Source organism: Cupressus sempervirens, chromosome 6 (assembly GCF_028749045.1).
Source record: "Cupressus sempervirens isolate cs-2001-9-10 chromosome 6, ASM2874904v1, whole genome shotgun sequence".
NCBI classification, from domain to species: Eukaryota; Viridiplantae; Streptophyta; class Pinopsida; order Cupressales; family Cupressaceae; genus Cupressus; species Cupressus sempervirens.
This window is the reverse complement of record NC_143123.1, coordinates 245,573,060-245,595,255: the sequence shown is the minus strand read 5'-3', so window position 1 is coordinate 245,595,255 and position 22,196 is coordinate 245,573,060. Positions and strand designations below refer to the sequence as shown.

The 22,196-nt window shown below is 38.5% G+C and overlaps 1 protein-coding gene across 2 annotated transcripts in view; it reads left to right on the top strand.

Moving 5' to 3' along the window:
* LOC149552165 (golgin) overlaps window positions 1-22,196 on the top strand; it is a 268,394-nt gene that overhangs the window by 191,129 nt on the left and 55,069 nt on the right. The window contains exons 10-11 of one of the 2 annotated variants that reach the window (XR_016352869.1): window positions 2,921-3,047; window positions 14,435-14,514. Coding sequence is in view for 1 of the 2 variants with exons in the window: in XM_089787651.1 (XP_089643777.1) it covers window positions 14,435-14,514 (80 nt within the window). In the remaining variant the exon portion in view is untranslated. The remainder of the gene's footprint in view (window positions 1-2,920; window positions 3,048-14,434; window positions 14,515-22,196) is intronic. The other variant, XM_089787651.1, reaches the window with a different exon arrangement.

The following is a 22,196-nucleotide window of genomic DNA, read 5'->3' as shown; positions in this document are numbered from 1 at the left end:
AATCTCCGTCTGCGTTCAGCCTGTTGTGCCAAAATTAAAGTTTCCTGCGCTGCGCATAATTCATCCTTTTCCTTCAACTTATTCTTATTCTTGTTCAATTGATTTGGCATTTAATCTTCATTTGCTTGTCATCCTACCAGGTCCATCGAGCAACGGCGCCAAATGTTTACCGTACTGGGTAAAGAAATCAACGCACAGATAATAGATATGAATAGCAGAACTTATTATTATTCGCATAAGCCAAGACATTACATTATGCTCGATCCGAACAAATGATTACAATGCTTCCCGAAGGGAGTATAAATACTCACCGAAGGGCCTTTCAGAAGGTTCTTGAAGGGACCTGTCGGGCACAAGTCGGCTACAGAACAAATAATACATACTATCCTACCCATCGGCTCATTACAATTATTTGCCGACTACAATCTAGAGATGTCTATGGTAACAAATAAGTTTGTTATCTATGATCTCTAATTGCCCGAAGCAATATCTAGAGATGTCCATGATAACAGGCCTATCATTTGTAAGATCATCAGCTTACAAACAATTACCTTCTGAACAAATATGTCCATGAAAGATCGTCACCTTTCATTACATATATCATGCGATTAAACAGCAATAGAAGCACAGACACACACAAATTAAAATTTTTAAATTCATTATTCAATATTACAAATTAATCATACCAAGTTTTTCTGTGAAGTATTTCAACTTCACTTTAGCAAGAGGCTTGGTAAAGATATCAATTGTTTGCTCATTAATACAGATGTACTCCAGTTGAATGATTCCTCGATTCACCATATCTTGAATGTAGTGGTAAGTAATTTCAATATGTTTGGAGCGATTATGGAAAACCAGATTGGTTGAACACTTAATGCAACTTTGATTATCACAATGAATCACAGTGGGCTTCAAAAGTCTTTTGAACAAATTTTCTAACAACTTCCGTAGCCATACTGCTCCTCTAACACCCAAAGAAGATACAATGTATTCTGCTTTGGTGGAACTTAATGCAACTGAAGTCTATTTTCTATTGGACCAAGAGACCATACCAGATCCTAGATTGAAGCAATATCTAGAAGTACTCTTACGTTCAGTAGGACTACCCGCCCAATCAGAGTCATAATATTCACGAAGTTCAATGTTAACTTTATCATATTTGATTCTCGTTCCAATAGTACCCTTTAGATATCTCAAAATGTATTTAGCTGCATGTAGATGTATCTTCTTTGGTGCACACATAAAAAGACTCAAAGTGTTAGTAGCATAACATATGTCAGGATGAGTATTCACCAAATACATTAAAGATCCAATAGTCTGCCTGTAGTAAGTAGAATCTATAAGTTCTGATTTGATCATATCATCCTTCAACTTGTGTAGATTTACTTCCATAGGAGTAGCAGCTGGTTTACATTCCATCATTCCAAATTTTGTTAAAATGTTGACTGTATATTTTTCTTGATTCAGAAGAATGTAGTTATCCAATTGCTAGACTTAATCCAAGAAAGTAGTGAAGTAGACCTAGAATTAATCCAAGAAAGTAGTGAAGTAGACCTAAGTCTTTCATTTCAAACTCTACTATGAGTTCTTGTTTGCATTTCTTTATGAGATTTTCCTCACCTGTTATCAATAAATCATCAATATATAACACAAGAATAATCTTATAAATTGGGATCAGCTTCATTTCTGAATATGAAATATAAGTTGGGATCAACTTCATTTTTAGAATATCCTAACTTCATTAGATAGTTGTCTATCCTTTCAAACCACGGTCTGGGAGCCTGTTTGAGACCATAAAGTGCTTTCTTTAATTTACAAACATGAGTTTTTCTGTCATGAGTGCTGAATCCTTTTGGTTGCTTGATATGGACTTCTTCTTCAATCTTGCCATTAAGGAACGCTGTTTTGACATCCATTTGATGGACCTTCCATCTCTTGGATGCTGCAATAGCCAAGATGGTTCTTATTGAAGTATATCTAGCAACTAGAGCAAATGTTTCTTCATAATCAATACCTTCTTTCTGTGAGAAACCTCGAGCTACAAACCTGGCTTTGTACTTTTCAACATTGCCTTCAGATGCATGTTTAATTTTAACTAGCCTTTTGGAAAAAACAATTGATTTGTTCGTAGATCTTGGTACAACATCCCATGCACCATTTTTTAATATAGAGTTATATTCTTCAATTATAGCTTCTTTCCAAGACTAATTTGAAAGCGCTTCTTTAACATTAGAAGGTTCTGTTTTTATAAGTTCAATTAATAACGCAACATAACATGATTGATTTCTTGTCCTTTTGCTCTCTCGAATCACTTCGTTAGGCTCAACCTGATTTTCTTCTATCATTTTCCTAACCCAAAGTGGCCTATTTTTATAAGTTCAATTAATAATGCAACATAACATGATTGATTTCTTGTCTTTTTGCTCTCTCGAATCACTTCATTAGGCTCAACCTGATTTTTTTTTATCATTTTTCTAGCCCAAAGTGGCCTATTTTTATTATTGACATTTTCAGAATTTTCATGATTAGACATAGTGGAAGAGGATGGTTCAATATCATTCTCCCTCTCAATTTCTGCTTGTTGATTTTCATCTGCTTCAGGAATAGATTTAGTAATAGATTTATCACTGTTTCGAGAAATATTAAAGACAATATTTTCTTCAAATTTCACATCTCTGCTAATCTCAATTGTTCTTTGACCTGGAATGAAGACCCTATATCCTTTTGTTGTTTCACTATATCCAATAAATATCCCCTTCTTCTTGGAATGTTCTAGTTTTGTTCTTTTGTCTTTAGGAATGTAGATATAAATTGGACATCCAAATATTCTTAGATGGCTTAGATTAGATTTAATGCCTGTGAATACTTCTTCTAGAGTGGTGTTCTCTAATATGAATGTGGACATCTATTTTGAATGTAGACTGCAGTGTTGGATGCTTCAGCCCAAAAGGAAGTATGAAAGTTTTGATCGTGCATCATTGCTCTGGCTGATTCAACAATTGATCTATTTTTACATTCCACAATTCCATTCTGTTGAGGATTATAAGGTACAAAAAACTCCCTCTTAATCCCAACAGCAATGCAGAAATTCTTAAAAATATCAGAGATATATTCACCTCAATTGTTTGATCTTAGAGTTTTTATTTTCTATCCTAACTGATTTTCAACTAAGGCTTTTAACTCTTTGAATTTTGATAAGGCTCCAGTTGATTCTTTTTGTTTCAGAAAGTAGATCCAAGTTCTTCTAGAGTAATCATCAATAAAAATTACATAGAAAAAGCACCCATTGAGAGAAGGTATAGACATAAGACCGCAAAGATTAGTATGGATCAGTTCAAGAATGGATTTAGATTTGTGAACACTTTTAGGAAATGATTGTTTGGTATTTTTGCTTAAAGCACATCCTTTGCAAATACTTAAATGATTAGTTTTTGGACCAAGGAAACCTTTTACAATTTTTCCTATGGATGATAATGCACAATAATCAAGGTGATCTAGCCTCCTATGCCAAATTTCGGTGGAATTTGAAGTTTCATGACTAAGAGCTTGTTTTTGATTATTACAAGGTTGCTGGTTTTCCTTACTTCTCGTTCCTTTTCATTAGCATTGTGAGCCATTTGAGTGACCCGTACTTGTTCAACATGTTCAACTTGTATGCTTGTCTCAAAGGTTAGCTCCTCATCAACTGTGTAATTGTCCTCAATATCAATCTGGTTTGAAGATTCTGCCTGTTCAGGTCAGATATGACTAAAATTATATTTCTCCCTCTTCATGCCTGATATTTTTCCTGTTTTAACCAGCCTGCAATTCCAATAGTTTACCCACAAGTTGGCAAGTCTTGTGGCTCTGATACCACTCTAAGAAACCAAACCCTTACAACAACATCAAATACTGATCAAACTCACTCTATGGTTAAGAGTGGTGACCAACGGTTTTACCTCAACATTTTTTTAACTCCACAATATAGTAGAATAATAATGCAATAATGTGAACGATCAAAAATCTCGGAATTTGTAGTATGCTTTCAAATAGAATCAACTAGATATTCAGTTACCCGAGTAACATTCCATAAGGGACGTTTAGCAACAATACTTAGAAATGTCTATACTTTCTGGACTTATAGACAGGATGTTTTACATAAATGAATACAAGGGTAAGTAACAATAGTACGTGGTTGTCGTGAATGGCCTACCTCTTCATGGAAATCATGACACCCTAGAGTCCTGTCTGCCAACCCGCTTATTTTAGACTCCGGACGGCCTGTATTAATATTTCCAATGCTCCCAATTGTGTTGGTGCAACACTAACCTGTTACTCTAGTGGTGCTACCCACAGTCAGTTTGTGGTTTTCCTACGTGAAAGTCGAGTCTCTTATCTCCTCTCTCTTTGCAGTGAGAGTGTAAAATACTAACACCTCCAAATCCCCACGTTATGAGTTGGTCTAGTTGCGATTTTCAGTACCACATCCCTGCTACATTGATAACAGTAATGGCCACTAACACACACTGTGCCAGTTGACTCTGCTAACTCTAGTTAATCTCAGAAAATCTTTGCTTGTATACGTTTGATAAATGACTTACTTTTGGATGTCGTACACAACTATGTTGAAACAGTATGCAAGCTCCATGTTTAGTTATGAGTAAAACCTTCAATGAGTTGTTGGGGCTAGGTCTAGCTTGCCTACTGTCTCAAGGGGTTTCGTCGTCAAGACTAGCTAGTCACATTTAAACGTCTAATATTTTGAACAATATCATATTTCATGGTGTCAATCCCAAGGAAGCTCATTGCTTTTATAACCTCGATATGAGGGTAAGTGCAAACAACTAGGCAATGTGGGATAAAAGCCATTTTTCGTCTTTTAGTCACTTAAGTTACTTTTGTTATAGAACTTTAAGTCATAAAGTAAGATTATAAATCCACTTTATAAAATAAAGTGACTTAACTATAAAAAAGCTTCTCAACTTAAATATTTCCCCAACAAAACCAAATAAACTCCTGTGATAGGTTGACATCCTCAAGATTAATGTCGTTAGCCTATCCAGATGGAAAGATAGACCAACAAGGTGCTAGTAAGGCCTAGCGCAGAGAAAGGGACATTACGTTAAGGCGTGGTACATGAAACACATTATGAACTCTGTTTTCCATTGGAAAATTAAGCTCGTAGGCTACCTCACCCTTGCGTCTAACCACATGGAAGTGACCATAATTGCAGAGCTTGAGCTTCTTAGCTCCACTCTTCCTAATCGAAGACAACCTTTGAGGGTATAGAATGAAATAGACCATACACCTAAAAAGAATGAGCAATCCTTCTTTGATCAACGTATCACTTTTGCTGATTCTACGCTATCTGAATATTGTTCCTTAGTACCCTAATGATATCTTGATTTTCCTCTAGCAAACAACTTGCACTGGGTATCCTATTGTCATTGAATAGCAAATCCATGAAGTTTGGGGGATCATGCCCATACAATGCTCTAAATGAGGACATCTAAATAGACATGCGGTCAGCATCGGCTACTACATTCTGTGCACCTTTAATGTAGGGAATATCAAACTCATAGGACTCTAACTTATTGACTCACTTCTGCTGCCTCTCATTAAGATCTCGTTGTCCAAGGAAATGCTTTAGGCTGTTGTAATTTGTTTTGGTGCAAAAGTTTCTACCAACTAAGTACTACTTTAATTTGGCCAAGGCATGCATAATAGCCAACATTTCCTTATCGTACACACTAAATGATCTCTCAGGACCCCTAATCTTCTTTCTCTCAAATGCAATGGGATGAAGATCTTGGGAAAGAACAACATGAATGCCCTCATCGGAGTTATGACAATCAACTCAAATGGCCTCATAATGTCTAGTAATGCTAACACATGGCTTGATGTCAAAATGTGTTTGAACTTTTCAAGGAACTAATGTGCCTAAGCAGTGCACTCAAACCCTTACTAGTCAAATTAGTAAGGGGAGTTTTGTGTCGAGAGACATACCACTAATTTAGTGTAGAATGCACACAACCCAATGAAACGTCTAAGCTATGTCAGGTTCTCCAGAGCAAGCCAATCCAATATAGCACGAATCTAATCAGGATCCATGCAAACTCTCTCTGTACTGATGATGTGTCGAAGAAGAAGCAACTTTATCATGCCTAATGCACATTTGGAGTGCTTGGCATACACAAGGAAACCCTATCAAGAATATCCAATACTGTTTTCAGTTGTGCCATATGATCATCCTGTGTCTTACTATAAACAAGCATGCAATCAGAAAACACTAGAACAAATCTCTACCATTGGCTATGAAAGACTCTGTTCATAGTAGATTGGAATGTAGTTGGGGTATTAGTCAAGCCAAAGGGTGTGACTAGAAACTCGAAGTGGCCAAAGTGACACCTGAATGTTGTCTTCTCCACATCTTGCTCTTTGACTCTGATTTGATGATATCTTGACCTAAAATCAATTTTGGAGAAGTAATATGCCATGCAACTAATCAATATGTGGATATGATACCAGTTCTTAATGGTTTTCCTATTCATCACCTAGTAGTCTATGCACATTGTGTGCTTCCCATCTTTTTTCTTCACACAAACAATTGATGGAGTAAAAGTAAACTTACTCAGCCTAATATGTGCCATAACAAGGAGCTCATATATGGTCTTCTCTATCTCGTCCTTTAGCTTCTTAGGGTGCCAATAAGGAGTAAACATAACAAGCTTAGTGCCCTTCTCTAGCTCAATAATGTGCTCTATCCCTCTATCAGGTGGTATGTCACTAAACACTTTAGAGTGTTTAGTTCTAATTTGCTGAATATCCGAGTGGTAGGTTAGCATATCTATCCCATCTAACATATGCAACATCCAACACTCTGATGGAACTTTAAATTTTGGAAAATTTAGAGTCCCAGGCACCATGGTAGAGGGAGAATCTTTAGATCTTATCCACTACGTATATTTAAAAAATATGCTTCGAAGAATTAAAATCTAAGTTGCCGATTCGGGTTTGGGTAGGGATTCGGATTTGGGGTTCGGGCAAATTTGTTTTTTCCCCATTTGGGTTCGTGGGTGGGTTCATGAGTATAATGTTTTAAATACTCACTCATTAATCTATGTTAATGTTGTAAATAAAATCATACATTGAATTACTAAAATGCAAAATGGAATTTCAAAACATAGATTACTTCATCAGATTGATAGATAATAAATTATGATTTAATAAAGTTTGAAACATGGTCATAAATCATAAATGACTCAATGAGTCAATGACAAATGTTTAAACATACTTTATCAAAGATGCAAATGCCCTTCAAGGGTCAAATGGGTCATCAAAATATGAGGGATCAATGGCTTCATCTTCATCTATATCATTTTCCTCATCATTGGAATCCAAACCGGTTCCACTAGCCCCAGATGCAGCCACATCCTCCTCGTCCTCCTCAACATCTAGCAAGGGAATTCTAGATATATCTTGGACAGTCATATCCAAGTCAGAAGTCTCAGGTAGTACATCCCACAACTTCTCTGGTCCCTTCTTACATCCTGGATCCTTGCGTGATAGGAGGCGCCAGTTGTTGTGAATAAATACCAAGTCCTTTGCTTTCTTCGAGCCCAACCGGTTATGCTTCACTGAGTGGATAAAGGAGTATGTACTCCAATTCCGCTTAGCAACAGAAGAGCACACAACCTAGAGAGACAACCAACACAATTTTAAAAAATTAGAAATTGTAATTTTACAATACAATAGGAATTTAAGAGTGCTAATTCGACAAGCTAAGTGGCCATAAGAAAAGGAGAAAAACTTAAATACATACTTGTGACAAGATCTTAATGGCAAGAGGTTGGAGGTACATGTAACTTTCCCCATGTAAGTACCACCATCCAATGGCATCCAATCTACTTTGGTCATTGATTGCATTAGGTTCTGCATTTTTGCCTGAGACAAAATCTACAAACTCTCTCCTAACATTTGATGCCACATCAGGATCACTAAAGAGCTTGTTAAGTGCCCTCTTATACCCAGCAACAACTTCAGAATCTCTATATGGTGCCACTCTACTAGGAATAGCAAGTATCTCACGGCTATAATATCTAGGAGAAAGTGCATATGCCAGGAGGTGTCAAGCTGTAGTCATCTTGTTTCAACGATGCAGAACAATTTTCTCCACCTTATTGTACAAGGTATCCTCTGGATCCTGCTCTCTCCTCTGAATGACATGGGATATCAAATGATGTACATGTAAGTTATCTTGATGTAGTGTTAATTAAAATAAAAAATCAAAATCTCTCAATAAACAAGGATAAAGTATTGCATAAAAATTTAAACTTATTGATTTCATTCTTTCTAGCATGGAGTCCATGGCATCATATATGTTCCCCAAACAAGGCTCATCCGTGTCGGCATACCGAAGCATAGACATGATGGGCTTGGTGAGTTCTAATGCATATTCCACCCTATTCCAAAAATCATCGCTCAAGATCAAATCCTTTAAAGTTTTGGCCTTTTCTGTATGAACTTGCTTTCATCCACCCCATTTGTTGCTAATAAGCATTTGACACAATGCCTCTTTCACCCTCACAAGTCATCTAAAGATTGGGTGCCAATTGCTTTCATCACCAAGTTCAAGGAGTGGATAGTGCATGGTGTCCAAAAGATATGCTCATATCGTGCTTCTATCAAAGCACCTACAACCTTACAAACTTTAGTATTGTCCATTATTACTTGGACAACATTGTCAACTCCCACAGACTCTATGGATTCAATGAGAAGTTGGGCAATCAAATTTGCATCCTTTACTTGCCCTTCACAATCAACCGCCTTCAAAAACATTGCCCCCTTGGGGCAAATAACAATCACATTTATTAATGGATGGTTTTTGCAATTTTTCCATCCATCAGAGACAATGCTCACCCCTGTTTGGATCCAAGAATCTCTTATTGGTTTGAGGAGGTTTTCTACATTCTTTCTCTCGTTATGCAATATGGTGGTTCTCAACTTTTCATATCCAGGGGCTCGGTAACCACGAGGCGCTTCATTTATTGCTTTCACCATCTCTCTCCAATAAGGTGATCTCACTAGATTGAATGAAACACCATTTATAATGAGGCAACGCCCAATCTTTATGTCAGCAATTTCTCTCTTGTCATTTTCAAATGCCGTATCTGATGGACCTCTCTTGTGGGATGGGCGTGTTTCTATTTCATCTTCATCCACAGATGCGCTAGGTAGGAAGGAATGTGGTCTAGTGGTTGTTTGAGAGGGCAATGTTGGTGGTTTTTGCTTTGACTTATCTTTTTTTGCCTTTGACACTAACCTATCAACCTCTTGTTGTTCTTTTAACATGCTTGCTATTTGAGGAGCCGGCAACCCTTTTTTACCTCCCTCTAGGGCCCCTCACACATGGAAATCCCTTGACCTGGTGGACCTATCAAATGATGTTTAACTTGGTAATAGGAGCTTCTATATTGGTTTTGGCAAAAATTGCATTTCCATATATACCCTCCCCCTCCAACACATTGCTCAATTCTTGTTGTATACTTCCACAAAGGAGAGCCTCTATCAATTTTGAATCTTTGGGATCCCACCCCACACATTGAACCCTGACTACTCATTCTTGGATTCTTGCAATCTATAGAAACAAATTTAAAAAAAATATTTCATAACTTATACAAAACTTGATAGAAATTTAGAACAATAAATAAATAAAAAAAACTAAAAACAAACTGTGAAAGAAGCAAAAGGAAGGATCAAATGCATACCTGGAACACTCAGCACTGATTATTTGAAGGATTTGAAACTCCACAAACAATCTCTACAACCTTTTTCTTCAAACTTCCAAAATGGCCACACCAAAATGAGAGAGCGAAATGACAAAGCAAATGAGAGATAAGATGAATGAAATGCATCTAATAGGCCTTACTTTAGGGATTGGCAAAAAAATAATAATAATAAAACATAATTTTAATACTTTATGTGCCGCGGGTCCGCCCGGATTCACTCGGGTCCGCGACGGGTCTAGGCAAGGTCCACATTTTGCCCTGTCTGGTCGGACCCGTCATGGACCCTGGTGAATTTGGGCCCGGATGAATCTGGACCTGGACCTGAGCTCCAGGGTCTGAATCTGGTAACTTAGATTAAGATTCATGAGTAGGGCAGTTATAAGTGGTTCACAAAGAATTAAAGAAAGAATGAATAGACAAACAACAATGATCTATTAATGACAAGGAGAATACAAAATCTAAAGAAAATGAGTTATTGTGGATCAGTAATAAGGAGTCTTTAAAAAACATGGTTCCAGGTCTACAGTATAAAAAGAGTCAAGGATCTGCTATCACAGAGGCACCCTATTGTTATAGAGGAACAAGTTTCTCAGCCCCCTATTGTTCTACTTGATCCCATTTACATGAAGTTCGACATTTCTTGGGTTAACTATGAAAGACAAACAGTGAGATATTTAATCTATATTAATTTCAAGGTCACCAGATGTTAAGATGGACAACTATGTAATACACCGGTAGTGCATCATGAACTTGATCGACTCTGAAATTAATTGAGGTATGCAGTAATATCCAGAGAATTGATTTGTTTAAAGGCTACAATCAGGAACAACATATCCATAACACAACAATGCAAAGGAATCAAATAACTATATGTGAAGAAACAGCAAGTCAATCTGAACATGGAACATATTTCTGATACATGTAGATAAAGAGGTAATACTTAAACCAATCACAGTCATAAAGGAAGACGGAATCCAAAGGTGGGAAGTGAATGCAGAAACAAAGAAGCAGTTTGTTTATGGTACGATGTTTAAACAGTGATTAAGAAACAAATGACATTGTTTTCAGTGCCAGAAAATCAGAGAGCATATAAAGGTGAGAAACTTGTTTCAGATTATGGAGGCGTGAATATGCCAATCTTATGGGTCTTTGCTGGAAAGGCATTACATGATGGCATTCAACTCTGCAGCCCCAAATACTGGTGAAGGTAGGGAAAGACGATATTGCCGGGTGTATAGATAGCAGAACATCTACAGAAATTATTTGCTCATGGACACAGTAAAATTAAGGAGCACTTCAAAGACAACCAGCAACCATAATGACCTTTCAAGTACAACAGTCAACATAGAGGATGAGTGCATTTCCAAGTACGTTGATGGTATATATATGTAGAACATACAGGAATCAACAGAATAAAAGCCACTGTGTGCAGGGCCGTTGAGCATAGACGTGGAAGATTTGAACCAAATTTTTTAATTCTATAATAAGCCATTGGGAGTCTTTATGTGCCGTCAAAGTATAGAGCTCATAATTAAAGTGATGTGGATATTAAGAGCATTGCTGGATGCAAAAGACAAAAATGAGGGACATATTCAAAATTCCGTGGAGGGCAAAATAACAAAAGATCATTCAATATCGAGAGCCATCGAATTTGAACTTATCATCATGGGTTCCAGTATGTGTCGATGGTGAAGTATTTTAACCACCTTGGAAACATGTTTACTTCGATATTTTTTGGACACTATAGACTTCGGATCCAATAAAGATCAGTAGTTAATCTTATAAGACGACAAAACAATTTGACTCAAGAAAGGGGCATCCCACAAAGTGTGTAGTTGTGCATTTAATACAGGCAGATTAATGATGTTTTGTTAAGTTCTAAGCAAACACATTATTATTAATAATCGATAGTCATGGAGATTAATTATGAAGAGTCATCGGATTTAAAGAAAGAGACACAATTTTTAGAATTAAAAGATATAAATAGGAGATCCTCTTATTAGAAAAAAACAAGACATATTCGAAAAACATATAAGAGAAGGAAAGCATTTGTAGGGAGGGATAAGGTGTTTATAATATGACTTTGTAATGTAAATTCAAATATTTTATTTTAATAATATAAAATATCCTTTGTTTATTTTTATTAAAGGCATGGAGATTTAAATTGCAATTGATTCATCCTTTATAATCATCTTTAAATTCTGTAAACAATTTATGTCAGATAAGTGGACGAGGTCATCTATGGTATTTTAAACTCGATCATCGCAGGTATTGTGAACTAATTAATTGTTTTCAAATTTGTGTCTAGTCTGTCTCCCCGAACTTAGGAGTTAAAGCACAATTTGGACTAGTTTAGAATTGCGTATATATATTTGATTCATCGCGTCTTGATTATTAAATTGTTTATAGTTTATGTGCATAGAACATTATCAAGTTGTAAATCCTCATTTTAGTTGACTCTGTTGCCCAAATAAGCTAAAGCACTGGTCTTTTTATTGTTGAAGTATTGTATTTATATTTGAAGTCACAAAATCTATAACTTCCTTTTTACAAACCTCAAATCCATTGTTAAAAACCTTATACAAAACATTCATTTCAAACTATCACATAACTCTATATGAATTGAGTTCAAAGGCCTTGCCAGCCGGAGAACTCCAAAGCTTAAATTCGTTGCAGAAAAGCCTTGAACCAAGCAGTCAGCATTTGAGGTGAAGGTCTACCCGCCTAGGTGTAGCGGAACTTAAAGTGCAGGGGAAACAAGGTCATTCTCATTTGTTGGCTAGAACTGATTGTGGAATCCTGTTGGAGAAGTGGCAAGCTCTTTAATTCCCAATCTGTGGTTTTGGGAACCAACAAACTCTACTCCCCACTCAAGCGTATCATTATGTTGTACAATACGTTGCATACACTTAAAAGTAATCACCTTCAGATTACTAGTTATAATGGCCTTAAGAATGTGTGTTTTGTCATCCTTAATGAATCCCTTCTCCATCTTTTTGGTGCTGATATAAATGTCCTTAACGGTATGCAACCAGCTCATGCCAAGTATTGCTTCAATGTTGCCCATGTCTACCACATAAAAATCTTGTTACACTTAAGAGTGTAACCATCAACCATCTATACACTAAGTCACTCAAAATCTTTTGTCTTAATCCCTCTCTTGGCAACCAAATGTGAATCAATAAAATTATGGGTAGCACCTATATCAAAGAGTGCAACAGTACACTAACTTGCAAAGAGTCCACGCATCCTAAAAGCACCTTCCTTTCTCATGCTAGAAAGGTATACCACTTTGAGGTTAGAATCATCGATCATCTCATCACCATCACCTGAAGCTGCATTTGCCTCATGCTCATATCAGTTGTCTGTCCAGAAATATCAGAACTCCCATCATCATCATTAAACCACTTGGTCATCTTACTTTTTCCCTTGGCTTCAAAGGGCAATCACGTTTTCCAACACAGAGCCCTCTACAATAAAAACATAGTCTCCTCTCCTAAGATCATTCAGAGTCTTTAGATCTAAAGGGGCTTCTGTAGGATGCTTCAAATCATCTCTATTATCTTTCTTAGGGGTTTCCCTATCATATGATGTAGTAGGCTTGGAAGCAAATTTGCTTAGAGGAATAGATGACTCAAGATTCCTTGCCTTTTTCATAGCTTCTTGCAAGGTAGACGAATCCAAGAACTTAACCCACCTGTTGAGTCGCTCAACTAATCCCTCTATGAATAGCATGACTTGTCTTCTCTCAAAAATATCATAGACCATCACTAGTAGCCGTTGAAACTCACTGATAAATGCCTCAAGGCCCCTTGTCTGTCTCAATTGTGCCTACTCTTTGAAGTAAGCCTTAGGGTCCTTCCTATCGAACCTCTCTACCAACCTGTCAACAGACTTCTGATAGCAAAAAGTTCAGCTTTTTCTTGATGGCTTGCGTAAGAGCATCCCACTCAGCATAGTGTGATGCCATGTATAACTACTTTCTTCATATCAGATTATCCTAGCTCTTTTGTTGCATGTAGTCAGCATGTTTATCCTCATTAATGCTCACACAGATCCCAACATAGCAGAGAAATAGGATATGTTCCCCATGGAAGCAGACATAACTCACTTTAGTTGAAACAGAAATAAAATGTTTAGCTCACTTCAGTCCATACAAAAAGTCAATATATAACTCACTTGTCCAAACAAAAAGCCTTTGTTTTAGACATTATTCCCCAGAATCTAAGCATCTTCGTTTCCAATTGATCCTGAGGACATCAAGTAGAAGTCAAAGGAATCTCCTCACCGTATGAAAAATATGCATGCTATTGCTGAAGTAGAGAGACAATCCAGTCCTCTTTTTACCCAATATTATTAGGAATGAATTTGGTTTGCCTATTTTTGGTTAATCAGACTAATTTTGGCCTCTTTTCTTTTCATTCGTGGAAGCTTCTGGTATTATTGCATCTAAGCTGACTGTTACTATGTTACAGTTGTAAGAGTATGCCTCAGCATATAGTAATGACTTGTAAATCTTGCTTCATTATGTAAAGTGATTTGTTATATATCAAAAACAAAGTTTCTTTGGGTATTTCAAATGACATTCTGTATATTTCTGAAGAATTGTAGAACCTTCAGTGTGTGAAACTCAGTCTTTAATACAGAAGAATTTTGTGTTGTTACAGATACAATATGACCACGCAGTAATTGTTGACTACCTTATTTCAAAGAGTACAGGAACCCTATGCTTGTGCTATCTTCTTAGGTACCTTCTCTATCTTTGGGTGGTTGATTTTGACACATATTGACAAATGTCTACGATCTTTCATTCTTAATACAATGTAGTCATTTAGAACTTGTATACAATCTTATTTACATTGAAAAACTGTAATATCTGCTTTTTTGAGATAGTATTTAAAATTTAAAAAGATAGGTAATAATTAAAGATGATATAATCTGATGAATACAATCTTTCATACAATTTTATGAATAAGGAAGAACCAAACAACTAATAACAGACTTCTGTGATTCATATTAATCCTCTTGAGACTTCATCTCTTCAATAATTCTCCATCATGGAATTAGAGGGAGATTATGTGTCTTAGAAGAAACATTGCATTCATTATTAATTATATTGACCTTTCTTATGTTCGGGATTAATATTGCATATCCACTGTATCTGTTTTGTCTAATAACATTGTTCCTTCTTGGCTGCCGATGAGGACATAATTAATTTCTTATTTATAAATAGTCTATAATTCTTACATGATATTGTTGGTTTACCTTTCGAAAGTATTGTAGACCTGTCTTGCAATTCCATTTGGTTTTATCCTTGTAATTATCCTCTTTGGACTGTTTCATGATTATTGATTAGCTTGATTATATAAATTTGATGCATTTATAATTAATCTTCGATACCTAGCATTATTTGTTAAAGGGGACATTACAGTCAGGCCTACCCCAAAATTGATGTCCTCAAGCAATGATCAAGGTTACTTATCCATAATCCACCTTTTGTGACTCTGATATTTGAATGTGAATTATGGAAACAGGACATTGGCAAAGCTTAAGGTTTCTCTCATCTTCAAGAGAATGAGATCTGGGCTATCTCATAATGGTACTAATTGAATTGGTCCTACCTTGCATACTACGTGCCCAAGCAACTCCCCTTGTGGCACCATAAACTGACAGTTCTTTGGGTTAAGTGCCAAACAAGCTCGTTGACACCATTCCATGCACTCTTCTAAGGCAGCAATATGTTTGTCCTCCCCGCTAAATATGGACAAGTCATCCAAGAATCCTTTAAAGTTTCACGTGGACATCTTGTCGAAGATGTGTAAGATGATGCAAAGGAAGGTTGTTGACGCATTATAAAGGCCGAAGGGCATTCTCTTGTATGCATATACACCATCCTCCACTACAAAGGTTGTTTTCAATTTGTCTTCCTCTGCAATGGATATTTGTTTATATCTAAAAAACCCATCCATAAATGAATAAATCTCATGGCCCACTACTTCCTCCTAGATGTTGTCAGTGAATAGAATGGGGAATGGGTCTTTAATAGTTACTACCTCAAGATATCAAAAAACCACAAAAATGTGGATCTGGTTTGCTTCCTTCTCTAAGGAGATCACAATGGGTGAAACCCACTCACTCGTCTCCACCCAAAAGATAATCCTTGCCTCCAACATCCTTTCAATTTCGGCTTCTATGCTTGGAGCATAATTCTTGTTCATCCTGTACGATCTTTTCCGCATAGGTTGGGCTCTGGGAATGAGAGGAATCCGATGTATGCTAACTCCAGAGTACACCCTTCAAATCCTTGTAAGTCCAAGCAAAAACATCTTTGTATAACGTAAACATTTTGAATGGCGTCATCTTTAGTACTGGATTCCACTCATCCCCTATCAGGATGATTTTTGGGTTCTGCGTGTCTCCGAGATTTATGTCCCTCATCTTCGCCTCTTTGTATCGTATTGGTTCATCCTTGTTGAATCGATGGGTAGGACTCTCCTTGACTCATGCCTTGCCTTCCTTGTATTCTTTGTATTCCAGAGGGAGCTTGTTTGGATCTTCCTCAATCTTGAGCACATTACATGACAGAGGGAATAGTTCATAATCACTCATTTGTCAATGAAATAGGCCATCCATAGAATTTGTATCTTCCTCCAACTCTAATACCCCTTCGTCATTGGGCTCTATACTCCTTTATTATAGGAGGATGCTATTTCATCTCCAATCATTTACATTTTGATATCCATGAAAAACCTTTTTCCCCCCTTCTCGAATGACAAGGTATTGTTCTTCCAGTTATGATTTTCTTTAGCCGTACATGTCACTCTCTCCCGACGATGGCATCATATCCCTTCTTCTTGAGAGGGATTATTATGAAGTCGAATGTGAAGGGTTGTGACCTGATTGTTACTTTTTGCACTACTAACGTTTTGAGGGGTTTGATGCCATGCTAGTCAGCCTGCAATAATTTGAAGGTTAGCAGCCAGAGTGTTGGCTTTCCCAGACTCTTCCAAGTCTCTTCGGGTAAGACATTTACCCTTGACCTACCATCAACAATTGTGTTCATCAGCACGGTGCCCAAGATGCCCATCTCCACTACTGTCGAGTTTCGTCCATTGTTGATGGTAAGTATGATTAGATTTGCTACCGAATTGCTGGGAACCTCGATTCATTCTAGGGTACTTATCGTGGTTGTTGGGGTGTTCAGGAGGCCTGTACAAAGATATGGCATTGTTTCTAGTGGGTCCTTGACGTTCATCGGAACTTCCAACTGCATCAACTACCTTAGAATGTTTTTTTTGGTCGTCACTCGAGCAGAAGTACAACGGTATCTTTTGATTCTCTGTGGGCTTATAGTTGTTTCTCGATCTCCACCTTTGCCTTGAGGGTCCTTTGTTTTTCCATACGAGGGTCCAAATATGCATCCTTCTTTGCTTATGCGCGTGTAATCGCCGGAACTTCTTCTTTGCTTCTCTCTTCAACATCCAGAAGGTTAACTCTTGGTTCAAACAATTGGTTTCTTCGTGATCGCTAGGCCCACACCATCTACACAGTTTTTGTGCGGTCTTCTCTTTCTAACAGTCATAGGGAAAAATGTCCCCACTGGTTGTAATCCCTGCACTATATCATGGCCTCCCCTTTTGCGTCATACTAGATAACGGGGTGGTTATTGTTATTGTTATTGCCTTGGTCTCCTTGCAGATTGTTTTTGTACCTGCCAAAAGTGGCATTATTGTTATTCTATTGGTTGCCCGATCTTGGCATAGAGGGTTCTTCTTGTGTGAACAACACTTGCTGGTTTCTAGTCCGCATGTTATAGGGACATTCTTTAGTGGAATGTCCCATAACTTGGCAGATGCCATAGAAAGACTTCTTAGGACACGAACTCTTTGTTTGTCCGACCTCTTTGCAGTTCGTACACCATACCTCACCCTCCTCATTCTTGTTGGACCCTCCTTAGTTTCCTCATCATTCGCTGGAGGTCTTTCTATAAGGCATGCACTTTCTTGCTTGATTCCTCATCGCTGCTTCCTTCGAGGGAATTGTCATCCAATGAACATGACTTATTGGCCTTCTTTGAGGTCTTGTACTCACTTTCTAAGTCCATAGCATGATTGTAGGCATTATCAATATGACGTTGGGTGTACAATCTTCATTTTCCTTTGGAGGTATGTCTTCAGTCTCTCGACAAACCATCATGTTTTGATTTCGTCCGTTGGCGCACATTCCATCTTGTCTAGTAGTTTCTTGAATTGTTGTTCGTATGCTCAGACGAACTCACTCTTGCCTTGCTTGGTACCATATATTTTTGGGAGTATCTCATTGCCATCTCATAGAAGTGTGAATTCCTTTTGAAACTCCTTTTTTAGTTCTTCCCAAGTCATTAGATTGGTCTTGTGAACGCCTAAGTACCAATCAATGACTGCTTCGTCTTGGTTGGTGACCTTGTTGGCAATCCAAATTGTTTCACATTACATCAATGATGTACCGGATCCTCTTTTGCTTGGCCCATAAACTTGGGCAACTTCTCTTTGTTCCTAGCCATGACTGTTGGTTGTGTCTTTGGTTGTACTACCAATTGTGTTGTCGATTATGCCAGTGCGTTACATTGTGCATCTATGTTACACTACGGTGTGATAGGTTTCTGAAAAGAGGGTTGTTCGATTATCAAATTGTACTCATTTGTATGGTGTGTGAGGGACAAAGTGGTCACCCCATGCTTGTGTTCCTTTGACACTTTGAGCCATGTTAGTTCCTTCTTCACCTCTGTCCGAATTCTTCACCTGTATTCTACACAAATTTAGAAATTCTTCCCACGTTTTCTCGATCAGATTCAACCTTTGTCATGTTTCCTCTAGTAAATCCTCCGTACTTTTCAGTCGCAGATGGTTAGGCGAACCGTGCTCTTAGGTCAGTGCACCTCCCATGGGACCGTGGTCACCGTCCATGACCACACCGTGGTACTCGTTAGCGATTTGCTTGAGCTTTTGCCTCCGCTCGACTTGTGCGAGGATCAAAGCCTAATGTGTGGCATGGACATCGTCATCATTTTGTTCTCTTCTATTCTATTCTTATTCAATTGATTTGGCATCAATTCCTAAAAACGCATCATAAATAACAAGAACACTTTTATTCATATATAGTCTCCGGACATAATCATGGGTTGTCTATGAGATCGTTACAGAGTTTCAATGCTCTGTCATTCACACTCCATTCACATTCCCACGAGCCCTAGAACACTTTTATTCATATATAGTCTCCGGACATAATCATGGGTTGTCTATGAGACCGTTACAAAGTTTTAGTGCTTTGTCATTCACACTCCATTCACATTCCCACGGCCTAGGGCTCATGGTTAGACCTTTGTAGGTTTCATCACAATCCTCCAATTCTTGATAGTTATGTTCTAGAAAGTTTCTGATAGTTTGTTGCTTGTATTGCTCTCTCTCTATTTCCTCCCTTTCCCTCGCTTGGGCTAGGAATGTTTGGGCAAACAGTCAAGGAAACTTGTGCAACAATTAGTTTGTAGCGTGGCTCACATTGAGCATGTCCCAAACAATGTCCTTGAGAACCTGTTCACATACAACTTCTCTCCCTACGAAAGTTCCGATACTTGCTCGGAACAAAATGTGGAAATATGTCGTCAGTTCATGCTCCCCTTCAAACAACTCAGTCACTCATCGTTAGGTCTCACAATCTCTAGTACAAGTATTCCCATTTATTCTATTCTTTGTATGCCATTGTTTGTGTCACTTTTCCTAGATTCAGAGTCGGCAATGATGCCAAATGTTTACCCTCATGGGGTAACAAAGATTATTTGCATACAGGACAAAGGATATAAAGAGAATACAACAACATTATATTCATTGATTGATTACCATACCCAAATGTATTTCGTAAAACCCTGTCTCTATCAAAGGGAAGACTGCATACATATATTGTCCGAGGGGATGTAAGGCAAACCGTCGCATTCATGTAACTCCCTCAGGTAGACCATCTAACTACCCAATCTACTGATAACAACAATTTGGTCCTTGTTAATAGTAAAGTCCAAGGATTGGAATTGTAAAGACAAGTCAAAATTATGCCATAAGTGGAATACCTTATAGAACATAGGAAATGGTGCACATTTCAAGTGGCAACACCACCAAAAATTTTTTTACTAATAGGTTTGTTCAGGCCGTAGGTGAATAGGAAAGAAACATATAACTTAAAGTACAGTATTATTAATTCATCAAATGCTTCCGTACATAACAATAATGTTCAATACCAACATGACACCAAATACATAAGTGTAAGCCACATCTATAACATCCAACACGGTGCCAATGAAACGATACAACTGTGCCTGTACTAGTAATCGTCTAACTACCCAGTTTGTCGGACATCTCCAAAAAAGAAAAGTCGTCTCCTGGCGACTAAAAATTGACAAAATTAGGAGACAACATACAAACATAGTAACAACATAGACTAGGGAGGAGGTTACATCCTTGAAGTGTTCAGCTGCTGGAGCAACTTGTAAACTTGATTGGTGCATATATGTAAGTCCTATTGCGTACGTGTGTTACCTTCCACTGCCTCCTTCAGGAGAAGTGTTGCCTCCATGGCCTGAGTCCAGGTCGCTTGCAATATTTTTTCGGCCTTTTCCTTTTCTTGCAAGAGTGTTGCTCGCTCAACCGCTCATGCTGCCTGCTAACTAGCCAATTCAGCAGCTAGCTTCTCTCGAGCTTCTACCTCCACTGCCCTGGACCTCGCAACTGCAACCCTCTTTGCTTCCCTATTTGCCTTTGCACACCAATGAGGATAGTAGACGTCTTTATACGCCCCTACTATCTCATATGCAAGCTTCTCTATAGCAGTGTTGCATGATCACAACTTGGGCTCTACAGTCCAATCAGCCAGCATCTCTGGTGTTTCCACGATTGGGCATCCTCTGGCCTAAAAGCAAGAGCGAAAACGCTCCGGATAACCCCTCTAAATATAGGCTTAAACCAATTGCAACTCCCTCCTACGGGTCAAAGCATGTTGCTCAATAATTCGACCTCTCTTCAACACAACCTCCATGGCTCTGATGTATGCCATGCATCTCTCCTCATCCGACCCGTAATTCAGTCTGTCCTCAATGTCGATATCCTGCTCCATCTTTGCCCCTTCTATGGCAGCTACATCCACCTCCGGTGCAGCCTCCTCATCTCCAGGCTCATCCTTAGAGTGTGGTACTCTCAACTCTTGTGGCGCTAGACTAGTAGCTACTCTTGGGAATACCCGTCCCCTCCTCGGGGACTGAATGGAGGAACCGACATCTGCAGGAATGAGTTGGAACTGAATGCACTTGCTTAGTCCATCACCTCAACTCCCTCATCCTTTAGTTGTGCTAGCTAGGCCATTTCAACACTCTTGACCTCTGGCTGTGATGGCTGGGCCATACTCATGGTTTCGGCCAATAGGGATGAAGCTATGGTGACAATAGGCTCTAAGCCAGTCACGTCTAGTCAAACTTGAGGCTCGGGCTTTGGTTCCTGCATCACCAAGAACCCTGCCAATGGAACTGTTGCTATTAGATTTGGGGCAATTGAATCTATTGAGACCTAAGTTGATACATTTATGCTCTTTTCCATGGTCGTGGGTGGAGTCATAACAATGGGCGCATGCCTCTGGCCGAAAGGAGGAATAAGCAACATGGGGGTCACTATCAAGAGTGAAAAGTATGGACCCTCCAACTACCCCATTGTTCCGAGTGTCTGCCAAGGTACTCTTTCCCTCTGAATCGGTCCCACTACCCTTTGTGGTATCCTCCCGTCTGTTGTCAGTGTCGCCGTACACATCTAAGCCCTGCAATACCCTCTTCTGGCAGGCCACTGTGCCACCCATGTCCAAATGCCTCCAATAGAATACTAGAGGTTCTCTTGACGCCAAGCTTCCTCTCCATGGAACTTTAAACTCATTCCCTGGAATTTGATGGAGCACTGCTTCAAGGAACAACTCGATAGCATGGTGTGGCATAGAGAATGTGCGATGCTGGAGTGTCATGAATTCCTCCATCCTATCTACGAGGACGATCGCCCAATCATACACCATACCATTCATGAAGGCAATCTGAGGAAGGGCAATATCCAAAGCCCTATTTGCCCCAATTAAACTTCTCTTTATCACATCCATGATACATTGCCAATGGCCTTCCCAGATGAAGTCTTGCCGTAGTCCTCAACTCTTAGTACCCTTTATGATGTACTCAAATTCCTCTTGCGTGAGGTCACATCCCACCAACTTCACCTAGTACTCCTTACGTTCTTGTGGCAGTTTGTGGTTCATGGTCAACACTTTGTGGCCTCCTTGGCCAGGAATGCCAAGAACCCTACTGAAATCTTGGGCTTTGAAGGAGACTATGAGATGATGCTTCTTGTATACAAATGTACTTGTTCTACTGTACTT